We start from the raw sequence: 24,071 nt of genomic DNA on the forward strand, positions 1-24,071 counted from the left end.
TATTAAATACCTTGCATGTTTTGTTGCTAGATTGACAAGGTACATACCATACATTTAAACAAAAATTCATATAATTAATAGTCCAAAACAATTTAATAAAAATAGCATACCAGAATGCATGAGAAAAAAGCATTTCCCTTTGTTTATTTGATTTGTATGTGTATGAGTTCCCAAAGTTTATAAAGTTTATATTATAGAGACCTATGCATCCGCTTCGTTGACTTGAGAGATCATCTCCACCAAATCCAGCTCCTTCTTCACTTCAGTCTCCATCTTCACTGTACCCACATCCACTTGGCTCATGTCCATCCCAAAACTTTTCTCATCATCAACATCACTAACAGCAGCAGCTGCAGGCATCAACATTTTCCCATCAAAACCATTATTAATATTCTCATCATCACCAACATCAGCAAGAACAGGAGGAGCACAAGGAATGTCATCAAGTAGAGACTCGATGTTGCAGCCTTCTTCAAATATGTTGTCGTCGAAACAAAAATCTGCTGCAGGGTCCTCACTGAATTCATAGTTTGGCACCAACCGATCATTCCCACAAAACCCCATGTCCTCTGGCTGACTTGGTGGTACTGCTTTGTTTGTTGATGATGATGTGGCATTGTTATTGGCTGCTGAGTTGCTATTGTTTTTCCTCTGACCCCTTCCTGTGTTTGGTGATGAGTCCAAGTTCAAGCTCTTGATGTATTCCTGCAGAAGAGAGCCTCTGGGGTACTTGGAGCGACATTTTCGTTTGGAGTATTGTCTTCTCTTTGTGGCATTCCAGTGGTTCTTGATGGAGTTTTCAGTCCTTCCCGGCAATCTCTTTGCGATTTCTGCCCACTTGTTTCCGATTTCTGCATGCGATTCGATGAGTACCTTGTCCTCCTCCTCACTCCATGTATCCTTCTGCAGCAAGAAATTAAATTATGAAAACAATAAAACTATTTGAGTCACATTTTATATGACATCGTCTATCACATCATTAAAAAAGAAATAGTACGAAAATGTGGTTCATGTAGCATTACTCATGAAGATATTGCAAATCCATAAACAGTTTTCATGCAATTATAAAAAAGTAAGAAGCTTTAGAGTATCTAGTTTTATGATCATGATTAATCAGTTCTAGGAATTAAAATAGAGGTTTAGAGTGTATATATAAATAGAATACATTAATCAAAATTAATTAACCTTGATATCAGGCCTTAGGTGGTTATGCCATCTCTCTCTACACTGCTTGCCAATCCTTCCAGGCAACATCTGAGCAATATGAGACCACTTTCTCACTCCATGCTGGTCAACCAGTTGAATTAAGAGCCTGTTCAAGCATGCATGGGCACATGAATAAAAGAGATAAGTGATGTAAAATTAGTCAAAATGTGTAAACGTATGCTGCAATTAGATTTTTAATTTTCTACCTATCTTCTTCAATTGTCCATTGGCCCTTGACTACATTGGACTTCTTTCGGCCTTTGTATGTACCTCTTGTTACTGTGGTGGACCCTGATGATCTACTTTTATTATTCATGTACCCATTTTCTGATTTTATGCATGAGGCTTCATCTGGTACCACAAAGTTCATGGGTTTAATTTCTTGACAATTTGAGGGCAGGAAAGTAGTACTACTCCTATGATGAGGCCCCATCATATCAATTAGGGGATTTGATGACCTATGAGCTGGGAAATTCAAGTACCCTCCACTTTGAAAGTTGTCCAAGACTTGGCCATGCCCCCCATTTTGATCAGCAAGTGGCTTACACTCATAAAAATTAAGATGATCTGTTGAGTTTGAGCCTTCATAGGTGTAGTTAGTGTCAAAAGGATTAAAATATGGGGTTTGGACCCCAAACATGGGATTTGATGAAGACCCATTAACATTAAACTCATCAAGATGGTGAAAATCTTGAAGATAGCCCTTTGATGAAGAAGAAGCTTCAAAGGGAATAAACTCATCTTTCATATTGTAGGGTTTCATGATGTAGTTTTCAGGAACAAGTAATGGGTATTGGGAGGCAAGGTTTTCCCTGAGCTTGTTGAGCTCCATCAGAGAAAAATGGGCCAAGTAGTAGTGTTTCGGAGCTGTCACCATTGTATTCTTTTTTGCTTAATAGGTGAGGGTACAAAAGCATTTATTATAGAGATAGATCATGACCATTCATTCTCAATCATCTAATGGTCAGGGTTGCTTAGCATTGCTAAGAACTTTTGACTGTAAGGCTTTTCTTAGTTTATCTCAATTTTTTGGTCCTATTAAATTTTCTTCATTTTGTTGGATATTGTTTTGACCGCAATTAAAACCATTCCATTTAAGTTCTTGAAGTATTGTAATGGCGTTATGTAATTTACTTAGTTTCCATCTTTTGGCACATGGTCAAAGAAAGTCGAGTCACGTCCAAACATGAGAATAAATTGTTTTTACTCTAATTAATAAAGTTAATTTAGCAAGTCGTTAAGAATAATATTTAGTGGAGTAATGAAATACAATAAAGCATGTCAAATTTATTAGACTTAAATCACCACTATTGATAGTTAAGGTTTACATAACGCCAAGCATTTTATTGCCCTCTTGTGGCAACTGTTATTGCTTAGATTTAGAGAACAAAAAAACTTACAAGTATCACCCTTAATGAAAGGTATAAAAGGGACAGGAATGGGTTTGGCTTGTATGCAAGTTTACAGCCCTTCAAGACTTTCAAGAACAACAATGCCAAACCCTCCAGCAGCAAATCCTTGAAAAGAGAGGAGATATTCAGACAAATCCATGCAGCTAACAATTCAATTTCCAAATAATTTCAATGCAAAAGAGGCTTCACTTTCATAAGCTGAATGAATAAGATATAGTCACAGTATGGTCATTCATACATGAAGATTATCTTTTGACCAGCAAAAAGTTTCAGAGATTCCCAGTTGTACATCCTCAATCAATCACTCAAACAAGGGAAAAATAATGATACTTCTCTATGGTGCAATCATCAAATGAAGCAACGTCCTCTGGGGTAAACATGGTAGAGAATTTGACAAACGACTGACAAATTAAAAACATTCTGCCATATTATATGCATCTTTGCTGGAAAGCTTTCTCAGGGTTCTTCCCATCAATATTTGAGTGGTGAGGGAACTCAGAAGGCATTTCTTCAGCAGAAAGCCATTCTTCATTGAAGACTCTTACAACTTCTTGGTGGACCACTGCATTACCTTCTGGTGTTAGATGCAGCCCGTCACTGCAATGGAAAACAAATAATTTCAAGACACATTCTTCAATTTTCTCACTGGTGAATACTTGGTGGATGTAAATAAAATAGTTTGTAGGAGTAAGTTAGAGTACATTATTTTAATGTAATTTAGATCCCAGTTCTAACCAACAGAAACTTGATCAGAAGTCCATCTTCCCTCACAACCCAGTCCTAACCACCTGCTTTTCCCCCCTCCTTTTTTTTTTTCCATGGAATGAGTTTAACTTGAGCTGACTATTATGATAGTATCTAAGGTATGAATCAAATACACAGTGCTTCTTTTCTTTGCACGGGAAAATCTGGTTGGAACCACTTAATGTTTAATTGTTCATGAAAATGAAACTCTACAGATTGAAACTTAAAAAGATACAAACCTTAGAAATTTCTTCTGCCAACCCTCTGTTTCCTGCAACTTGGACCAAAGATTGATGGAGCGGAGACCCATTTCCTCAGCTAGCTCAATGCACTGCTTTGCATAAACTCCTGTTACTTCATTTGTCCTTTCTGGCAGTTTCCTAGCATCCTCACCGTACAAGGATCTGTAGAAACAATTTCCAGCTTATTTCCAAGACATTTGAGAAATGGCATGATGGAGGACTGGTAATGATCATATAGATGTATACTGGAAATGAGAAGAATACATCATACCGTGCATATTCATTACGCCCATCCTCATCAACAGGTGGTGGGGTAATGAGCACGATCAGAATGGTGGGAGAACAGTCCTGCAATCAAAATCCCTATAAACAATGAGATGTAGGTCAAATAATTGACCCTGAAACTAGTTGTCCCTTAGAAGAACATGAGGGGACTGCATGAGCACATTTTGGAAACCAAATACTCTAAATTTATGGGAAGTAATGCGTGACCATATGCAATGAACTAGCAACTTATGAAGTGTGATGAAAATGTTATACCAGATGCTATCAATCATTCATCAGTCCAGAAACCAGGCACAATGCATGGCGTACAAATTCAACAATACAAGAAATGATGGTTTATCTGGAACATTAGGTAAGAGATGGGGGCAATTATGGTTCCTGGGAGAGGCGATCATATTAATTCAACTTAGTAGCAAAGATGATAAGTGCACCAAAGCTTGCGATGGTGACAGTGATGAAGAGGACACAGTGCCTGTTATGAAATGTTTAAGGTGAAGGCAGATATGAAACATGATGACATATGTAAGTGCTGGGGGGCTCTTGCAGAGGTAGTGACATTGAATTGGCCGGAAATGGGAATGTGCCAAATTTGATGGTAGTTGTGGTAACAGGTGCCACTGCTGTAGGTTGGATGACAAATCAGAGGAGGTGACGGTTCTGTTGGTGCATTTAGTCCTACTTCTTAGGATTTCAACATTATATCATTAAAAATTTATCAATAACTCCCTTTATCTAAGTAAATTATCCATTAGAATCCAATTTCTAGTTTCTGGACTTGATGTCTGGCTTACTGAAGTTTAGAACAGATTACACAAGCATGTCAGAAAATGAAGCATTAAGGGAAAACAAATCTGAACCTTCATATGAAGAACAATTTTTCTGAGATTGTCCTTGTACTCTTCAACAGGAACATGTTGCCGTTCGCTTTGTCTCCCCAAAATAGCTGCATCATTGGCCCCAAAGAAGATTGTGGCAGCAGCAGGAGGCTTACTAGAATCCTACAAATTCACAGTGGGATATCACTTTTACAAATGTTTCCATTTCAATCAAAATCCTATCCTTCTATCACAGAATGGGGTTGGTACCTTTTACCAATTTAATATTTCCATATGCTTCCAAATTTAACAATGTTTTTTACCTCACCTAACATCTCAACATGATAAATTGGTTTATCAGCTATATTATCAGATACTGATCGTAGAAGGTTCTTCACAAACATGGCCATTTTGTTGCTCTAGTATGCAATTCAGACCTCTTCATGAACTGGGTAAAAAACAAAGTCTTTGATTTGTAGAGAATGAAGAGAAGAACGTACCAGAGGGAAGAGGTGATGCAACATGAACAATGCCCATCGGGTGTTATACCCACCATACCCACGAACTGTTACATCAGCCTATATCAACCATCCACATCAAAATTACCGACATTTCAAACAAATTAATTTGTGGGTTTTTTGAGAGAGAGAGAGAGAGAGAGACCTTGCGAGAGTAAGTGTCAGCAAGAGCGGCACCCCAGCCACCTGATCTAAAGGACTGCTCTGTTAGTGAATCTCCAAACAACACAATCTCAGGCCTCATCAAATCAATCCTATTGCTTCTTCTTCTTCTCCTCCTACTCTTCTGTGTCAGTGTTTGCCTCTCTCTCTAGTGGACAGGGGTGACTGTTAGTCTCTTCATAACGACATGTCGTTTCCTAATATGGCAAAAACGTGCTGATTAATCCTTACCAAAGGAGTCTTGGCCAAAAAAAAATCCTTACCAAAGGAGACTCTAAAATAAAAATAAAAACCCAAAAAGAAAAAGAAAAACTTTGTCCAATAAAGTAATGACACGTGAGATGGTATAAGAATGTGATATAAGAAATGTGGTAAGAATAGCATTATTCTAAAAGTTTTGTCATTCTCATCTCCACGAATGAGCCTATAATAATTTTAAGAGATAATTAAATTTGGTTACTTTAGAAAAATAATTTTTAGATGGAGACCGAATGTGTTTTAAAATTTATAAGAAAATCTTTTTAATTCATAATAAAGTTCTTCTCCAATTTGAAGTGTATTTCCCCCGATTTGAAGGGTATTTTCCCTTTTAGAGTGTAGAGTGGGATTTGTAGAGACTGCATGTTAGGTTTTAACTTCGGAATTTTAAGGTCGTCAAAGAAGAAAAATAAAAGAACTTGATTAAAAACTCTAAATCATTACCAGTATTAGTCTAAGAAAAATTCATAAAATGAATTGGACTCTAAGTCTTCCTAATTTTAATATATGCATTCCCCTCATTTACTTGCCTTTCTCTTCATATCTTTTAATGTTGTGTATCTTCTCACATCGGAATGAAATATATCGAGCCTAAAATTAGAATTGGAACCTCCTCTTCTCATGAATGAAATGATAAGAAGAATGTTTTACTTGGCATTTGAGTAAAATTCTACTTAATCTTATCATTTATCAAATTGATTCAACACGTTCATATTCTCTTCACATGCTCTTTACAAATAAAATGATCAATTGCACTTTGACACTATTAATCCTTGTTACACAAAAGGGGTTTTTTTTTTTTTTTTTGGCCAGGTTGTTACACAAAAGGGTTAAAACTAAAAAGAAGCCAAAAAAAAAAAAAACGAAGTCAATTCCAATTGCGGGCTGGGGCCCAAAGCTGGTGCGCAAGCCCATAAGAGCCGGCCCAATCTAGGTAGGGTTACTAACATATATCGTATTAGGTGATGTGGGCATTGTCAAAATCAAATATAGTAAACTTAGGTTTGTATTTGTTGTAAAAGATGTTGACATATATTGCTTTCATTTGCAATTGCAGAGTGAGTAAATCAGTTATGACATCAACATTGAAAGCATCTGAAAAGTGATCCTTGAAGATGAAGAAAAAGCTTCATGCGAAATTCCAGTTTGCCTGTCATGCTAGAGTGAGGGGTCCCTAAGTGGGTTAACAATCCTTATCAGTACTCATAAAACTGATTGAAACTTGAAATGCAAGCATGTATTGAAATGCATGTACCAAACAAAAGGACCACTTGGCCTTTAACACAGGCTGGGGCCAGAGTATATATTAGTGGGGAGTAAGTATGCATTCCACCAGTTCATGTATTATGCAGTCTGTTGCTTATCCATATCAATGAAGTCACTGGTGTCTTTCAGTGGCAGACAACAGTTGCAACATCATAGTGGCATGCATGATAAGCTTAAAAAGTGGATTCTGAGAATATTCAGAGAACAACCAAATCAGCCAAGCATTTAGAAATAAGAAGCCTCATTAGAACAATTTGCAGATCATTGCAGTTGAGAAAGAAACTATAGCTTATGATGGAGATCAACAAAGGGCTCTTTGTTTAAGCATAAGTAATTGGGACATAAGGTTCTGTTCAGTAGTTTAGTGTTCTAGCTTCTTTCCAAACTTTTAAACATGAGGTTCAACAGTCTCATCTAGCAAGAATTTCTGATATTGCTTCACCAGCCTTTACTTTTTTACTCACACATAAGAAGAAAAGTGAAAGGAATCGCCAGGCAGATGCCAAATAGTTAACAGATTTGCCACATTTGCACATGTAACTGCCTAACTCAGAAAGATAAAGCAGAGTGCTTACTTTGCTATATCCCACTCACCATCCTATAACCATTACTGGAAGCCTAATCAACATGAACTTCACAACATCAGAATCTGAAATAAGTATTGCCTTGAGAGGAGTATATTATTTTGAAATGAAAAAGAAACATAGTAGATAGCATGCACCTGCTTTAGGTTCTCATACTGAGGTGACATGTTGGCTTTCAAACTCATACCGCAGGACACTCATATATCTCATTCGAGAACATTAGGACCCTACTTTTCCAGAAGTCTATAGCATTGAGAGGTAATATTATTCTAAAATCCAAATAAAGCCTGGCCTAGAGGACTCAACCATAATACAATGGATTCACTGATTCAGTATTCTTCATTCTCTCTCTTTTTTTTTTGGGAATTTTCTGTCAACTGAATTGGATAGTTGGAGAACACAACGTTGCTAAAAACTTTGGGAAGCATTAAAGGAAGAAAAAGCCAGACATATATTTCAATAGTATGAAATGAACAAATTAAAATTGATATAGATCTAGATTGACTTTGGGAATTTTTAGGCAGCATAATGAACGTTTAGTTCCATATGGAAATAAGAAAATCATAGATATAATTACATCTTTTTTCCATTTTTGTAATCACTTTCTCTACCCACCACATATGGAGAATACTAGTAGAAAGGGCAACACTGACAAACAACCTACACTATCATGAAAGGTTAGAAGCACACTCACCTAGATGCCACATAGTTACACATGAACTTAACACATTACCTCTCGAGCACCATTGCTAAATAAAATGTCACCAGAATCACACTTTCACGATTTTTAGCATGAAGAACCACGACTGCTTTGTCCGAGGATAGATGGCCCAGGGCTGGGAGTTTGCGTTGTTTCGAGTCCCTGTCCATTCAGTCGGGGGCTTCTTTCTCCTCTTAGTTCATTTAAACGGGGGCTGTATACTCTTTGCGACACCCGCGGGCTATAAGCAGGTTTTATACCTTCTAGCGAAGTAGGGGTCAAACTTGATACTTTGGGACTCTGAGTGTGGCGGATCTCACCACGGCTTCTTGTGATCATTTCATCAAGTATTTCCCCACCATCAATGTTCGTTATTCTTGCCTGAAGATCCTGATCCTGCAATGCATATAAACCATCAACATCAGTACAGAACTTTTAGAAGATAAGCTAATATAGGCTTGTTTGTGAACATTCTAATTCTTTTCCTTTTTAAAATGCAACATAGGAAGTATCTGAATACCATATTTTTTATTATTATCAAATTAAAATTGGATTGATCAGATGATTGGATTTATACCCATCTGATCTAAACTTTTGCACATATGCATGCATTATTCTCACACACACATAAACACATTAACAAAATTACTTATTTATTTTTATATCAGAATATAGTTAGATCAATGACAAATTTGTTAAACAAGCTCAATGGGGAATTGGGGAGAGAGAGAGAGAGAGGAGCTGTGTTGAAAGTCTAACTGAACCGAACAAAGGATTTAGATAGCTTACTTCAAAGGACATGTTGAAAGCAATGGCAGGGGCTTCCTCGTATTCTGCAGCATCCAGGTCTTGAAGGTGAGCTCTTTTGAAAAACTTGGGAAGCAAATATTGCCGCACTGGGACCAGAAGCATAATCAACAATGGGAAAAGCACCCCAGCAATTGGGATCCATGTTAAGCCAAAACACAAAAGCAAGTAAGCCGTCTGGAACAAGGTGAAAGTGGCAGTTGTCTTGAAAGGCACAGTCTCAAGAAAGGTTCCATGATACTTCTCCAGCACCCTAGCAAATTATACGATGGTTACTATTAAAAAAATTTACAATGATAATACTAGTCATAATCTAGATTAAGAAAAATGGTAATATTTAAGTCTGATTTAAGTTTTAAAATTCAAAGATGCTAAAACATGTGTGTACAGACCTGGTTGACAAAATAAAAATTGGTACTGTCCTACATAAAAGCTTGATACTTGAAAAGTATAGGAAGTAGATCATTTGAGTCTAGGTATAACTTACAATATGCAGAAGAGTATTTAGTCCTGGAATCCATGGAAAACTAGAAGGAAAAGCATCAACTTACTTGTATCTTCGACTTGGAGCAGTGAACAGAAACAATATCCTTTCCCAGAATTGATTTCCAGGCAAGCTTTCAATGGCCATGAAAGCAAAATAACCCCAAAGAACTGAGGTTGGAATTTTCTTCAAAACAGGCATAGCAGCTACACAACAACCAGCCATCAATGCCTGAAGCAGATTGCTGAGGCGTTGTTCTTTTACTTCAATAGGCAAAAGATCATCAATATCCTTATCCACATCAAAAACGGTCTCATCAACAGGGGCATCGATGTAGCCAGTACTCGAGGCCAACTGGACTGTGGATTCTTTCAGCTCTTTTAGACCCTGTATGAAGAACAAATTTTAAAAATAAGTGTAAAATATGTAAACTTTTAGATCAATCAGGAATCATGTTTAAAAAGATTTACCAGAGTAGGTGGAATTTGGTAGACTAGTGGAGTCTGCATTTCATTGTATGCTTCTTGCATGCTCCGGTATAATTGACTCAAACTTGAATTTTTGTGCATACTATTCCGTGCTGTTAATACAAGCTTATTCCGCAAAAGCTATTCAAAACAAAACAAAACAAAATGATTCATTTTATTCATTTAGATATTAATATCACAAGAAAGTATAGTATTGACAGCTGAATTGTTCAAATATAAGAAAATAAAATAAATTGAGAGGGACTTGCAGAAACGGGCACTTTAAAGGAAACAAAAGAATGACTGGGAGATGCCTTCTCATTGAGAATGAATAATAGCAGGAACACAGGTAGGATGAATAAAAACTTTTATTAAATCACGTCAAAACAAGTACCAAGGCCATGATATCCCAATTGTTCTATATACAATAACACAGTGAAGAACAAAAACAATGTCTTCAGATTATTCAATGGTTATGATCATTTGAATTAGAAATTTCAATGCAATCACCCTCTATTGGACTGTAAAATGGTTGGATCATTATCCTGCGTGTGTGCCAGGAATCCAGCACAGAGAGAAGCAAATATCTAGAATCCTGATACCCATATTTTGACATCAAATGCATACCAAAGAGAATGATCCTCTGCAAGCTCATAAATTTTCTAAATCTTGAGAGCAAAAACAATTCTGCTATTATCAGGCAAGATTAAGATAACTTTCACTACCCAGCAAACTATATTACCTGATGTTTTAGAGTAGCTAAGCTTTTTGTATGCATTGGAGATTGTGGAATTACACCATTGGAAGGGGGAATGCCGATAAGCCCACATAATATGACCTGGCAGTGAGCAAATGCAGAATTTTGAGGGAAAAGTTTCACAATATATAAGTAGGTAAAATCTCTTCCTCAATGGGAGCTGGTCTGGGAGCAGCTTACCATGAAACCCAGAAGGAGAAGGTCATAGTGATACGAAGCTGGTTTCTTTAGATTAAACTCCTTCTGCTGGGCAAGTTGAGATGCAACACTATGATCAAAGTAGTAGAGCACAGCAATCATAGTTGCTGGTATAAATGCTCCAACTATATATAATGGAGGTACATTCATCATCTCCTGCACAACTTAACAGCATGAGTTCCTAGCTAGGATTTATAGGCAAGAAAGCATAAATTTGGCTCTTTAAGATCCAATTAGAGGCTAATGGAAGTGTTTTATGAAATATTTAGCAAACAATCACTACAATATCCACCTTGATGACTGTCCAATTTGAGTATGCACCAGGAGACCATGGGTTTGGACTGAAAAGTCGTCTTGGGATTCCTCTTGGGACATCATTAACCGGTATGTAAGACACAGCACTCCATACAACAACCATAAATGGGACTCCATAATCCGCAATAAATCCCCGTAGCCAACCTATAGATTAATAGATATGAATACATTTGGTGGACAGGAAAGGTACTAAGATATATAGTAGACAGAGTAGACGCACATAATCTAACTCTTTAAGAACACCAATTAAATTCGTTCAAGAGAATCAGATTTGCACTCTAACCTATAACCTGCAATGAATTTGACTTGCTCTTTCATCTTTTTACTTGAGTTTGAAAGTAAATGCCGCATACCTGTGCCATAACGCCAGGATCTAGCTTTACGGCTTCTCAATGCAGTTAAAAGGAGGCCAAAGGACAGAACTAATGCAAACATTCCATTGCCAAACCGCCAAGAAGGTTGGAGTGCAACCTGATTAGGATTTTCTCTTTGGGGTACACCAAATTCCTCAACAATGCCCTGTTGCATGACATTCCTGAGTTGAATTCATTATAAATAAAATATTTCTAGAGCATAATGGTAGGTGGAAAGATCTTGGAATTATATTTTGTTCCTGAACTTAACACCACCTCAAAAATGATTGATGAAAAATTGAGATTCCCTTATTAAATTCGTGTATAATTTAATCTCAAAAAGTTTCAAATCCTCGTATCCAAAATCAAATTGATAAATTGAAAATGCAGAATAATAAGCAAACTCACCCTTATGGCCTGCTGCATAAAAAGCATTGCAATTAGCAAACCAAATAATTCACCAGCAATACGTGTAAACCTATTGATAATAGAGCATGCACCCAGAATGGCCAGAGAGAAGAGCAAAAGGGCTGTCCACACGCATACCCTACACACCCATTATGTGGGGAAAAAAATGTTCAGTTTCGTCAGAAAATCAATTCCTTTGTAATGTTAAGGTGTGCAGAGTGTTCTAGAGATACCATCCAGTCCAGGCTAAAAAGAGTTCCTGCCCCAAATCTTTCCGGTCCTTAGCAAAGTCGAACATAAATGTATACATCAATACTGTTGGCTCAGCCACCCCTAGTATGAGCAGGGGCTGTCCTCCAACAATTGAGTGGATAACACCACAAAGTGCTGTTGATGCAAGAGTCTGTACGGCAGTCAAAGTTCCATCTGTAAATATAAATATACACATCACTTCTTAGCAAATTACCATCGAAATAGAAACTTTAAGAGGACACTGACAATCAAAAGAGATGAAAGAAAACAAATAAAAAAAAGAATTATCCGACTTGTATTTCTTTCCAGCTGCTCCCCAAAAGATATAACTGGAATTGCTGAAGCAAAGAATATGTATGTTGTTGGGGCCAAGATCCTAAATGAAAGAAATAATGATTATGATAACTTCAGTAAGGTACAAATCAAAAGTCTGCAGTATGAAACGTTAAGTGTGGACTAAAAGCAATGTTGTTCCCAAACATGCTTATCAGATCATTTTCATTAGGAACAACATAATTGTATCTTTGTTTGAGATATAAGAACGAGAAATAAAATATTCACAAACCTGATACCCGCTCGTAAACCACCAATCCAATCTTGTTTGTAGCACAGAAGTCGTCCTTTGAGGTCATTCTTTATCCCACGAAAGGGAACAAAAGTTTCTTCCATAATAATTCCAATACTTTGGGAACAAGAAGGAAACGGGAACCTTTCTAGTTGTTGTTTGAGTGACAAGTAACCAGGGAAATAAGTGATATGTAAGTCTCTAAGGTTCAGATTCAAATCAGAAGGTACTCGAGAGGCCAATATGGTTCCTAAGTTTGCATTAGAATATATATGCAGAACATTATGGGCAGAGAAAGAAAGATTTCTTGATCAACATAGGATTTTGATGGAGAAAAAAGCGGGAAAGAAGAATGTTGGTTCATTGAATTTTTGAAGTATGATAGACCCTTAATGAGGTCCATGTATAAAGAACTAAAACAGTATACGAAATTTACATTTCAAGGAATCAATAAAGAATGACTGTGGTATATATTTCTATGAAGAACAAAAAAATTGATTAGAAATGAATTTAACTACTTGGATTCCATATCTTAGATTACTCAAGGATTAGGCCAATTAGCGAATGAAATTCATATGAATTGGGAAGTTCACAGTTAACGAAATGCACAGGTAGTCTCCATATGCTCAGATCACAACTAGCGTTGAACTTTGACAAAGCTTAGATCCATCACCTCTCCTTTCTCTTATCAGAAAGGCCTCCTACAGTGACCAGATGCATAAGAATGCTATAAAAATCAGATACGTGGTATAAATTTACGCACTTTAACTGGAAACGCAGTCAAGGTTCAGACTTTGACAGCAAGAGCAAGAGCAAGAGCAATTTTAGCGAAAACCCATTATCAGAAACTGCATTTGGAATGGCTTAGAACAAGTTGAACCAAATGGGCATTCACAGAACACAAGAAAAGACTTTTCTTTACTGATTGAACAAAAGAAAAGACTTGAAATTTAGCAAAACTGGGCAAATGATTCTCTGCAGCAAGATTAGCGAGACCCCATGACTGAAATCATATTAGAAATGATTAGAACACTTTTGAGCAAATGGGCATTAACCAGACAGAGAAGAGAACCAAGAAGAATACTTTAATCCAGATTACATTATTGAAGAAAGACCCTTTGAAGCAACAAACACATAAAATTCAGAACTCACAGAGAATGTATAAGCTTGCAGCTACATCACCTGAGAGCACAGTTTTATATATAAAAAGGACACTAAGGCAGAGAGACTCAAATGTACCCTGCAGAGTGCAGAAGAACAAGAGCTACTGACTTCTGAGGCAATAATGAGCAAAGGAAAGAGAATTTGAGAGATTTTCGTAAAACTCTGCAATGGAAGGTTTTTCGCGTGAGTGAGATAGTGTGTGGTGACTAGACATATATAACTCTCTCAGTCTCAGCACTGGAATAAAAACAAACTACATGATGAGTGAGTTGAGACTAGAGAGAGAGAAAGAGGCCAGTGGAAAAATAAATTAATGAATAATAAATAAACAAACCGTCCATTTGCCATTTGGTTGCAAAAGATATAAATAATGGCTTAACTTTCTATAAATGACCAATAATTATAAAACTCTTAACCCCATAATTTCCATTGTCTAGGTACAGCTATTGAATATGAGATTGAAAATTTTGCCTAAATAAAGACAGACCCAAGTTCCTTTAATATTGATGATGGTATGCTCTCACACCTAAAATAGGACTCTCAATGTCAATGATTAAAAAAATTTGTTTTTATAATCCCCGTCTCTCTTTTTAAATAAATATAGTCCTAAAAAAATTGTAATAGTGAAATAAAGATCAATACAGGTACTGTTTTTGTAGTTCATAATTTCGTATTTAGAGTTTTATTTTTCCTTCACACCACTCACTTGGACTCTTGGAGGGAAGTTGCAAAAGATGTGAGAATGGGTTTAAAAATTAAAACTTTAAAGATGTGGTTGTGAGGGTGGAGGGGAAGACAAAACCAGTGATGCAACTGAAAGCTTTCTAACAAAAGAGGCATTAAAAAGATAGAAATTCAGCAACTATGTTTTTGGCAACTGGAAATGCCCAAATCAGGCTTCTTTCTTAAGAAATTTACATTGTACCCAGAGCCCTATTAAGTCAAGCACATGTAACTGTACAAATAATTGCAATTCATTCAACATCCTTCAACTTCAGAGGACACCACACTGATATAGACATTTCAATTATTAGCATTTTCTTTAGTTTGACATATTAAGATTTCTTTTATTTTTTTCTTGGACTATATGTAAAGTAAAATCAAACTCCAGCTTTTTTATAACTTTTTCTAAGCATGTTTTTTCCGAAATTTTAAAGCTTTTCTTCTCTTCATTAAGGCAAAATTAACAATCATCCGACTCTCAGATTAAGGAGAGAAATATGTACATGTTATTATTTTACACATTAGAGGTCAATCTTGGAATATAGATATAGTACAGTAGAGTGCATAGTGGATCAGCACTCAGCACACCATGCATGCATTACTCACCCCTTGTACCGTACGTTTTTTTAGAAATATTGATATTATAATCTTTCTTTTGTGAGCTGAAAAGTAAAATGCAATTTGAGCCAATAAGATTAATTAATATATAATGATCTAGATCAAGCTTTTGATAATATCTGAACAGTTCATCAATTAAAAGTTAATGAAACCTTTTAGGTTTGATATGTTCAAGAATCTTCATCTTTACATATAACGAATTAATATTTAATGATAATCAAGATCAAGCTTTTGATAATATCGTGGCATCTCAATATATATATTTAAAAGTTAATGAAACATTCTAGGTATGTTCATGAAAAAAAGGAGATCCAAACTTCCATGTGAAAAGTTGCACATTCTCACTGGCCATACACAATACTACCTTTAGTTGGTTTTATATGTACTTGCATATTATTTAATTCTAATTAACTTATAATCAATGATCCTAGAGAATTATGGGATTTAGGATTTAAATCTAATCCAAGATGCGAAATTTGGCATACAATTAAGTAGAGAAAGTGAAAACAAAGAACCCAGCAGCACATAAATATGCATGAACACTAGATTAGTTTATGTGATTCACCTAAACTAAAGTTTTTTTTGAAGAAATTAGAACATCGATCAAACTCGATCAAAATTAATTAAAAATTAATGAATGAAGAAATCTAAAACCTTATATTATGCTATACAATACTTTATATTTTCAATGTAAAATTGTACACTCAACATCATCAACAGATTGCTTCAATTTTACTATAATAGTTAGAAAGATTACAGAATTTTACCTTTTTTTAAAGTTGTAGAAAAATAGTGAGCGGGTATGAGAAGCATTGGAGCTATAACCCCCAAAGTTTATATCCTTTAATGATCACCATTCCCACTGTATATACTAATTAAGGATTAGGCCTGGATGTTTAATTAATTAGTCTTGCAAGCAAAGTACATGTCTATATATGGACTCATATAAAGTAATTAAACTTTAATTAAGAATATTTGAACTAGTGGAGTGCTGATATGATACCATATATACTTAAGCTGGCTGGGATTTTGATGTGAATAGATTGGAATTTGTTAAAAAGGCAATTTGTTCATTAATGGATCGAATTGGAATTGGTATATCTGACTATCTGAGTTTACACCTAATTAATATTCCGATTGGATGGGATATGTATGGATGCCTTATGTCTAGTAAGACAAGCAAAAAATGTTGACCTTAAAATGCATCAGAAATATTGTGATAAGATTACAAATCAAATCAAGATATTATAAAGTCGATCCTCATATTGACTTACTTTATCTATATATATATATATAGTAATTTTTATTGGCAGATAATTAATGTATAACATGTTATGTACATATATATGATACATATTGATGGTCTATAATATAAATATTTGTCAAAAGACTCAAAACATACGTATAATATATATTTTATGATCGAGCCATACATTTTATTTTTCCTACGAAATTATAGAGCAGAATCCCCAACCCCATAAAGAGATGAACCTCTTTAATTGTATGGGGAATTTTGGATTCAAGACATATATATATATATATATATATATGGTGGTTGGCTGGTTGCCTGGTTGGCATGTATAGGAATAGGACAAATAAGGGTTTTATCAGCAGACTGGCTAACTATAAAACCATTGGCTGCGACGTACCTTGTATTTTAAACGTAACTGCATGAATGCATCACCCAACAAATTAACATGATGATACAATAAAATACATTTATTCTCATTACAATGAAAATATTGTTAGATGGAGCGTTTTGTGTGACTTGTGTCGCTTTACTTTGACATATTGGCCAACACGGCAACACTGACCCTTTCATGGCTGTCCTATACGGTATACCATACGCAACTCACTTATATAATTACTAGCCTCTCCACACTCCTCCTGCTACGAGTGTGGAGTGACTCTTTCTATTGCGCAAACACCGATATTTTACAAGCGTAATTCGTTTAATAGGTTTTTTTATATTTCTATTCTCAAATCATAAATACAAACAAACCTAGCTAGTTGTTCAACTCAAATGAAAGACAAAAAAAAAAAAAATTGAATATATGAAATTAAGGATAAATTAATTAAGGAGAGAGAATTAAAGGCAAATTAATTAAGAAGAAAGAGGCGGAAAACCAATTCTCATAGGCGGGAAAGTAAATTTGGGAAATAGATAACTGACCATTGGATTTAAGCCAAAACAATCTTAGACATTTGGATTCGGAGATAAATTTTAGGATTCAAAAACCGTTATGTTTTATTATATAAAATATAAAGAATCTCTCAAGGATATTCTTATTTATAAGAATAAAATTGAATCGCATGTGAGTCAAATCTTTAATGCAATTTAATGGTTTGAATTGTTCATTTGTTAGGTTCTCACGAGTCACTCTTATAAAAAATTAACTAAATTATAAACTACTTAGTTATCTATTATGAAAAAATAAATAAACAAATAAAGTATTTATAATAAACATTGAAATTATCATATGAGATCTAATGTTATTTGGAAGTGTTTTTTTAAACGTACATCTAAAAAATAGACAGTTCAAATATTATCTCACAATATGAGAAATCCGCACAATGCAATTCCTTTTAATTATTGTCTAAAGAGATCTCTTCAAGAAAATTTGTAACATACAAGTATAAACACACATTACCCAATTAAAAAATTTTAAACCACAAAATTGATTTCAAATTAAAACACGAAAGCCAATAATCACATAGTCTAGTGGATGATATTCTCCTTTTGTCGGAGTAGGTCTTGAGTTCAAAACTTATGGACACCGATTAATTAATAAAAAAAAGGCTTGTTTCATGATTTGTCACCCACAACTGTTTTCCATTCCTAGATTACGGCCCCGTTTGGGATTGCGGTGGAGGATCTAAAAGCTGCTGTAGATGACAATTCTCAATCACCTACAACAATTTTGGTGTTTGGTAAAAAAATAAAAAACTGTTTTTCCCCACAATTCTCAACTCCCCACAACAAAAACAGAAAACAGGTTTTTAGGTGCTTTTGAAAGTTGCAGTAACTCACAGCAACAATGAATATTTTATTTTACCCATAATACCCTCATTGATTTCTATAATTTTTATTTGTTTATTTTAAATTAAAAAATATGTTCATTGTTAGTTATATTTTATATTGTGATAGTTAATTATGATATTTTATTTATAGGATTAAAATTATAATATACCTAAAAAAAATATGCATACTTATTTAATAATGTTGTTTTTAGAAAAATTAATGCTAATAAAAATTTGTAGTAAAAAATTTAAAAAAAAAGTAAAAAAACATATTATTTTTACCGAACAAATAAGTGAAATGCACTTTCAGCATCATATCCATTTTAGAAATTATACACAGTCACAGCATTTTTATATTAACATTTATCAAATACTTTGATATTGTTTTTTGCAGTCACAGTATTTTTGAAAACATATTTTACCAAATACTCAACTGTTTTAATTTATAGCTGACTTTACGTAAGCGGAAAATAAACCAAAAAAAACTTATTCAGTAAGTTATAAGTGGTATCTGAGATTAAAAAAAAAAAATTTTCAAGCGATAATACGAATGAAAAACAATTATAAGTGACAAAGCGAGAAATAAACCAAAAAAATTTAAATTAAAACACGGAAACCAAACTACATCACTGATCACTCTCTACGTACTCATCTGCGAGACTGCGACTCTACTCTGTAGCAGCATCACTTTCATGCATGCGTAATAAATAAATAAAAAGAAATATATTTGTTTTATTTTGGTAATATAATATATTTGTTTTATTATTAGAGACGCAATCTCGTTTTGGGTGAACGTCGTAACCATTTGCTACTTTTAGTATTTTTCCTTTTCTGTAAATAATATAATTATTAGTGGCAAAAAAAAAATTATTATTATTATTTTGGGGTTAAATTCAGGTGATTTTGACTTTGAATTCTTATCCCCACCGCACAATTGTGGCCTCCGTTATTTTTATTAATTTTTCTTTTTCGGTCGGATCGAGGCCTCCATCCTAAATAATAGACAATTAGACAGACTTAGCTTCGTTGGTTGCTGGGTGCAGCGAACATTTCTTAGCTCATGATCTCTTTTTAAATACATTATCTTAAATTTGTGGGCCAAAGAGGAAAGGCAGCGTCTCAGTGCGTCACTACTACTAAAATTAATATTTATTTTAGAAAATCAATATCAGAATGATGCAACCTTCAACATTCCCTGCCCAGCATATAAGCATCTTTTGTTTTGAATGATGCAACCTTGAACATTCCAAGCCCAGCATAATAAAAGATCTAACTCTAAATTTATTCTAATTCTAATTCTAACATATTTTTTATTATTTTTATTACATGAAGAAGATACATTTCGCTTAGATTAAAATAAAAAAATATAAGAACAAAAAAAAGACGTAAAGTAGGAGAAAATTATACCTCTAAATCAAGACAAAAAATAAAATTAAAAAAGAAGATGGAATTAAAATGAAACAAGATGAAAGAATAATTAAGAAGATGATTGAAGAAGAAGGATGACAATTTTATTTACCTTATTATTAGAGGTTTCGAAAAAAATATACAAACACGCATATGCATATATCTTTGAAAAATGATGACACACTGTCATTATGTAATAAAATTCAAAATTACAACTTGAAATAGAAACAATTTAATTGTCATAATCATAATTATTAATTGACAATTGCTTAAAATATGATATTTATTAATTCAACATTAAAAGTTACCATTTAAAAACATAGGGACAATATGAGACTGCTGAGTAATAAAGTGACTCATTAAACCCTATAGAAGCTAAGTAATTGAGTGACTCATTAAAGAAAGTAATTCAACGTGGCATTAATAAAAATGAGTTTAAATTGAAAGTAATAAACCCTTGGGTTTATTTCTAGTTATTTCTATTAAAATATAAAATAAACCTTTTCTGCATGTTTATATTGCATTATTAATTAAGTTATAACCGGCCACATTTACTATTTTTGTCTAACATGTTTCTACAGTTAAATTTAGAACACAAATCAAAACAAGCATCCACTAATACAGATTATAGTCAAATATCAATATATTTTAACTTAATATTAAATTGTTTCATAAGAAAGTATTTCTACCTAAACCTTCGCAAACACAATTAAAATGTACCTTGAATAAAAGCATAAAATGAGAATCAAATTAACATCTAACTTTTGAGACGTACATGATCAATAGTTATAAAAAGAGAAAACTTAGGTAGGTCTTCGATCAATTATATAATCAGTAATTGCCCAATCCTGCAAAGACAGACAGTAATTTCTTTTTCTTTTCTTCCTCATTAAACGAAAATTATAGCAGAGTCAATATATATATTTCCATATCTTTTGATATCTAGTGTGCCAATTAAACATTCATCTAAGCTACCACTCAAAAGAGTCCTAATTAACAATTTCGGCCTTCACACTTCAGTTTATGCACATTTCGAGGTCTATATATATATGTCTCTCTCAAGTCGATCTCAATATGGCGCATGCGCATGCAATGTCCTGATATGATAATTTAATTTTTGTTCTTCTGTTTGATTAATTAATTCTTAAATGAATTAATATGATGAGATATATTGATGCATGCATATATATACCTAATTAGTATATATGCTGGATCATATATATATATATATATATATATAACTTCCAATTGGTTGCATTTTCTTTCTCAAATATATATATATAAAAGTACATGCATGGATCGGGTTGTGGATCGACCCAAAGAGTTTATTTTTTATATTTAATAAATACCCAAACGAAGAGAATATATTTGAGTAATTGAGTAACTATCTTATAGCTTTCAGCAGAGACAAGATAGCCTTTGTTTCTGGAGATAAGATGTCTGTGTCTTTCTTCTTAGCAATGTCAATGCGTTTTGTTTTTCTGATTATTAAGTGTTTGTCAGCTTATATATGTGCGTTTGTGTGACGAGTTATATTCATCTGAGGACTAGCTACTTTCACTTTGAGACAGATCGATCGATTCAATAGCACTACGTACTTTATTGATGAAACTTGCTGTTTTGTCATAAGTCCCCCCAACCCCACCAACCTCAAATGAGTTTTGTCAAACTTATTTTTAAAAAATGGTTTTGTAACACAAATTACTTACCGTCAATCTTCATCTCCTTTATATAGAAGATTGGGTGAAATTCAAACATATCTATCCATAAGCTAATTCAGACACGAGTGATAGGTACGTGCAAAAAAAGAAAAATAATATTATGTATTGCTTTGTGCACCCTGGCCGAGAATTGTGTTTGTCGTACCTCGATTGATTGATCGTCATATCGGTGGTGAAAGGATAATTTAAAGTACTTAATTACTATAACTAACATGAGATTAATTAATCATATCATGTTGCCAAGTGCCGATTAATCTTCCTCTGTTTTGTTAATTTGTGTTCAATCAATCTTTGACTTTTAACATGATCTCTTGACATTTTTCTCTAGAGCCTTCCGATCGAGAATCAAAAACTTCATATATATAATATATCTAACTAATTGGCTAGTGCATGTAGTGCGCAATGACAACATTAATTTTTAAGTAATTTAACTGTCTTAGTTAGTTATAAGTCCTACATGCAACTGCGATTTTGTTCCCAAAAGCATTATGGGGTAGATAATAAACCAGCCAATGACTCAAAGAGTGTGCTAATTTTAAATTGTACATTTGGCATGTGTTTGGTGGTGTCTTTCAGTCTTTGGCTAAGTTGCTTGGAATGGTGGAATGGGGGGTTCCTTTGTACCCCTATGAATCAATAATCGGCTACATTTGATTCCGTACAATGCACAATTGAGAACAACATATATGGATCGACTATGGAGATTGGAGGATGGAAAGCAAAATATATAATTAAATTATATATATGGAGCTAGAGCACACAATAATAGACATTGATTGCCTAGCTAGCTAGCTAGTGAAGGAGGTTAGGTCAATGGTTAGGTTCTTAAGCTCTGCGTGTGGAACCCATCTGGCCAGCTCCATCTTTGTCACTCGATCATTATCTATCAAATAAAGTTAGCCACACGTAAAAGGTGAAACATCTTCTTAGTTAGTACTATAAAAAAAATTATATTTTAAGATATATCATAAATTTATATTATATCATTCTTTAGGGTTTATGATTAATTTGATGCTTAGAGTTTTGGCTTTCTTATTTAAGATTTATAAAGATAATTAACTTAAATGAAAACATGAAACAATCTAATTTTGAATAGGATGTATGTGCAATGCTATTTAACCTTTTTTTTCTTTCTGTTGATGCTCAAAAATGGTAGAGCAGTCAACGTCGAGTCGAACCACGTAGGCCCGTTGACCCACCACTGAGTGGATGACACATCGAAGTGGGGCAGGAACGGGTAGCTGGGTCCGACTGGTGAGTAATGAGAGAGAATGATATCCAAAGCATCCTGCGCAAGTACACAAAAGTGAGCGGGAAGGGCACCGGTGTGGTGCCGGCCAAAGCTCCTCCGACGCTCAAGTCAGTGTTCAGAGAGATCTGAGAGCAGAGTGAGTGAATAGTATAATAATGATTTCAGTTGTCCTTTTGTGACAAGAAGGTACCTCTTTTATAGTACCTTTGGAAGAGTGTCAACCAATCTGGTGATGACACGTGTCCCTTGTGATGACTTGCACTGTAGGAGCGCCACGTGTCACCGGTCTCGAGGATCCGAGTGAGTTGACACGGGTCGGGGCCTAGGAGGCTGGAGCTTAGGAGGCCGGAGCCTATGGGGCCGGAGCTTAGGAGGCCGGAGCCTATGGGGCCGGAGCCTAGAAGGTCAAGGCCTAGGAGGCCGGAGCCTAGCGGGGGCTTAGCTTTTGGGTCTAGGCCCAAACGACATGATGTTAAGCCTTGTGTGACTTGTCGTTATGCCCAGATGATTAATCATACGAACACTTTCTTTCAACTTAATTACGTGTGATATTTTTACATTGGTTCTACTACAATGTTATTTCTTAATTAATACAATAATGTAGTGTGCTCTTATCACATATATAACAGATAGGTACGTTGAGGTAAAAAATTTGGGAGAAAAATAAGCTTGCTGAAATTATATATGTTTCAAAGATTGCTAGCTGCATGTGCTTCTTTTTTAGAAAAGGGTCTGCATAATATGATATCTCTTGGCTCTACTGAATCAGCAGCTAATAGAAAAAGTACTTTAATGTGTATTATTAGCTGTTACATATAAAGCTTCTTAAATTTGACATACATATATGGAATATAATATTGCATATCATGAAGAAAAAAGGGGTTCTCAAGATATTATTTAATGGGAATTAATTTAGCTATCTAGTGATGCAATGAGGAATCAGTCAATATATATATTATAGATGCCAATAATAGACGTAGATAAGTAACAAAAATTACTTGAAAATAATAAGAATATTATTCATCCATCTCATACCTTAAGCCTTTTAATGAATTTAGTAATTAAGTCCTATTTCTCGATCTTCACTTCATTTTAGAAATTCTCATGTTCAACTCATGTGATATGTGTCTGTGAATTGGTCCGATGTTGCTGTGTTTTCATTCATTTAATTGTTATGGCCGGCTGGTTAATCATTTGTAAGTAATTATAACTAATTGATTATTAGGCTAGTGATAATTTTGTTTTAAAAGTTCTCGCTTTCAAATTGTCCCTCTCCAAATAGAAGAAAATAATTCTGTTCCGAATGTGATCTTTGATTATCTGCATGTATGTCAACTTGCACGACACATACCTAAATGAATTGAACT

General features: G+C 34.5%; 3 protein-coding genes across 3 annotated transcripts; all 3 read right to left on the minus strand.

Moving 5' to 3' along the window:
* Nucleotides 1-201: 201 nt before the first annotated feature.
* LOC147274767 (transcription factor MYB98-like) lies at nt 202-2,038 on the minus strand. Its single transcript, XM_086228361.1, has 3 exons — nt 1,413-2,038; nt 1,186-1,312; nt 202-903 (listed from the first exon to the last, which is right to left on the minus strand). Exons 1-3 carry the CDS (start codon nt 2,036-2,038, stop codon nt 202-204), a joined length of 1,455 nt encoding a protein of 484 aa, XP_086084487.1.
* A 746-nt stretch (nt 2,039-2,784) lies between these two features.
* Nucleotides 2,785-5,513, minus strand: LOC147274768 (SGNH hydrolase-type esterase superfamily protein). Its single transcript, XM_086257257.1, has 6 exons — nt 5,368-5,513; nt 5,205-5,282; nt 4,747-4,887; nt 3,876-3,952; nt 3,602-3,766; nt 2,785-3,215 (listed from the first exon to the last, which is right to left on the minus strand). The coding sequence occupies exons 1-6, from the start codon at nt 5,464-5,466 to the stop codon at nt 3,047-3,049; spliced, it is 729 nt and encodes a 242-aa protein (XP_086113383.1). The 5' UTR covers nt 5,467-5,513; the 3' UTR covers nt 2,785-3,046.
* Nucleotides 5,514-7,964: 2,451 nt separating this feature from the next.
* Nucleotides 7,965-14,141, minus strand: LOC147274769 (putative boron transporter 2). The gene is made up of 12 exons (XM_086256511.1): nt 12,799-14,141; nt 12,527-12,609; nt 12,215-12,407; nt 11,982-12,120; nt 11,574-11,739; nt 11,198-11,364; nt 10,888-11,061; nt 10,693-10,788; nt 9,954-10,091; nt 9,551-9,870; nt 8,982-9,252; nt 7,965-8,588 (listed from the first exon to the last, which is right to left on the minus strand). The coding sequence occupies exons 1-12, from the start codon at nt 12,900-12,902 to the stop codon at nt 8,280-8,282; spliced, it is 2,160 nt and encodes a 719-aa protein (XP_086112637.1). The 5' UTR covers nt 12,903-14,141; the 3' UTR covers nt 7,965-8,279.
* Between the last annotated feature and the right edge of the window lie 9,930 nt (nt 14,142-24,071).

This window comes from Dryas octopetala, chromosome 9 (genome assembly GCF_963921425.1).
Source record: "Dryas octopetala chromosome 9, drDryOcto1.1, whole genome shotgun sequence".
Taxonomy (NCBI): Eukaryota; Viridiplantae; Streptophyta; class Magnoliopsida; order Rosales; family Rosaceae; genus Dryas; species Dryas octopetala.

Bases quoted from the DNA above. Each gene is read 5' to 3' on its own strand.
- LOC147274768 (XM_086257257.1), bottom strand. From the start codon at position 5,466: ATGAGGCCTGAGATTGTGTTGTTTGGAGATTCACTAACAGAGCAGTCC. The intron at 5,283-5,367 runs GTCTCTCTCTCT...TGGTTGATATAG, and splicing joins CTGACACTTACTCTCGCAAG to GCTGATGTAACAGTTCGTGG. The intron at 3,767-3,875 runs GTATGATGTATT...TTGTTTCTACAG, and splicing joins GGGCGTAATGAATATGCACG to ATCCTTGTACGGTGAGGATG.
- LOC147274769 (XM_086256511.1), bottom strand. From the start codon at position 12,902: ATGGAAGAAACTTTTGTTCCCTTTCGTGGGATAAAGAATGACCTCAAA. The intron at 11,062-11,197 runs GTGGATATTGTA...TAAGTTGTGCAG, and splicing joins CAAATTGGACAGTCATCAAG to GAGATGATGAATGTACCTCC. The intron at 10,092-10,692 runs GTAATATAGTTT...TGTTTTGAATAG, and splicing joins TAGCTACTCTAAAACATCAG to CTTTTGCGGAATAAGCTTGT.
- LOC147274767 (XM_086228361.1), bottom strand. From the start codon at position 2,038: ATGGAGCTCAACAAGCTCAGGGAAAACCTTGCCTCCCAATACCCATTA. The intron at 1,313-1,412 runs GTAGAAAATTAA...ATGCTTGAACAG, and splicing joins TGGACAATTGAAGAAGATAG to GCTCTTAATTCAACTGGTTG. The intron at 904-1,185 runs GTTAATTAATTT...TTCTTGCTGCAG, and splicing joins ACCTAAGGCCTGATATCAAG to AAGGATACATGGAGTGAGGA.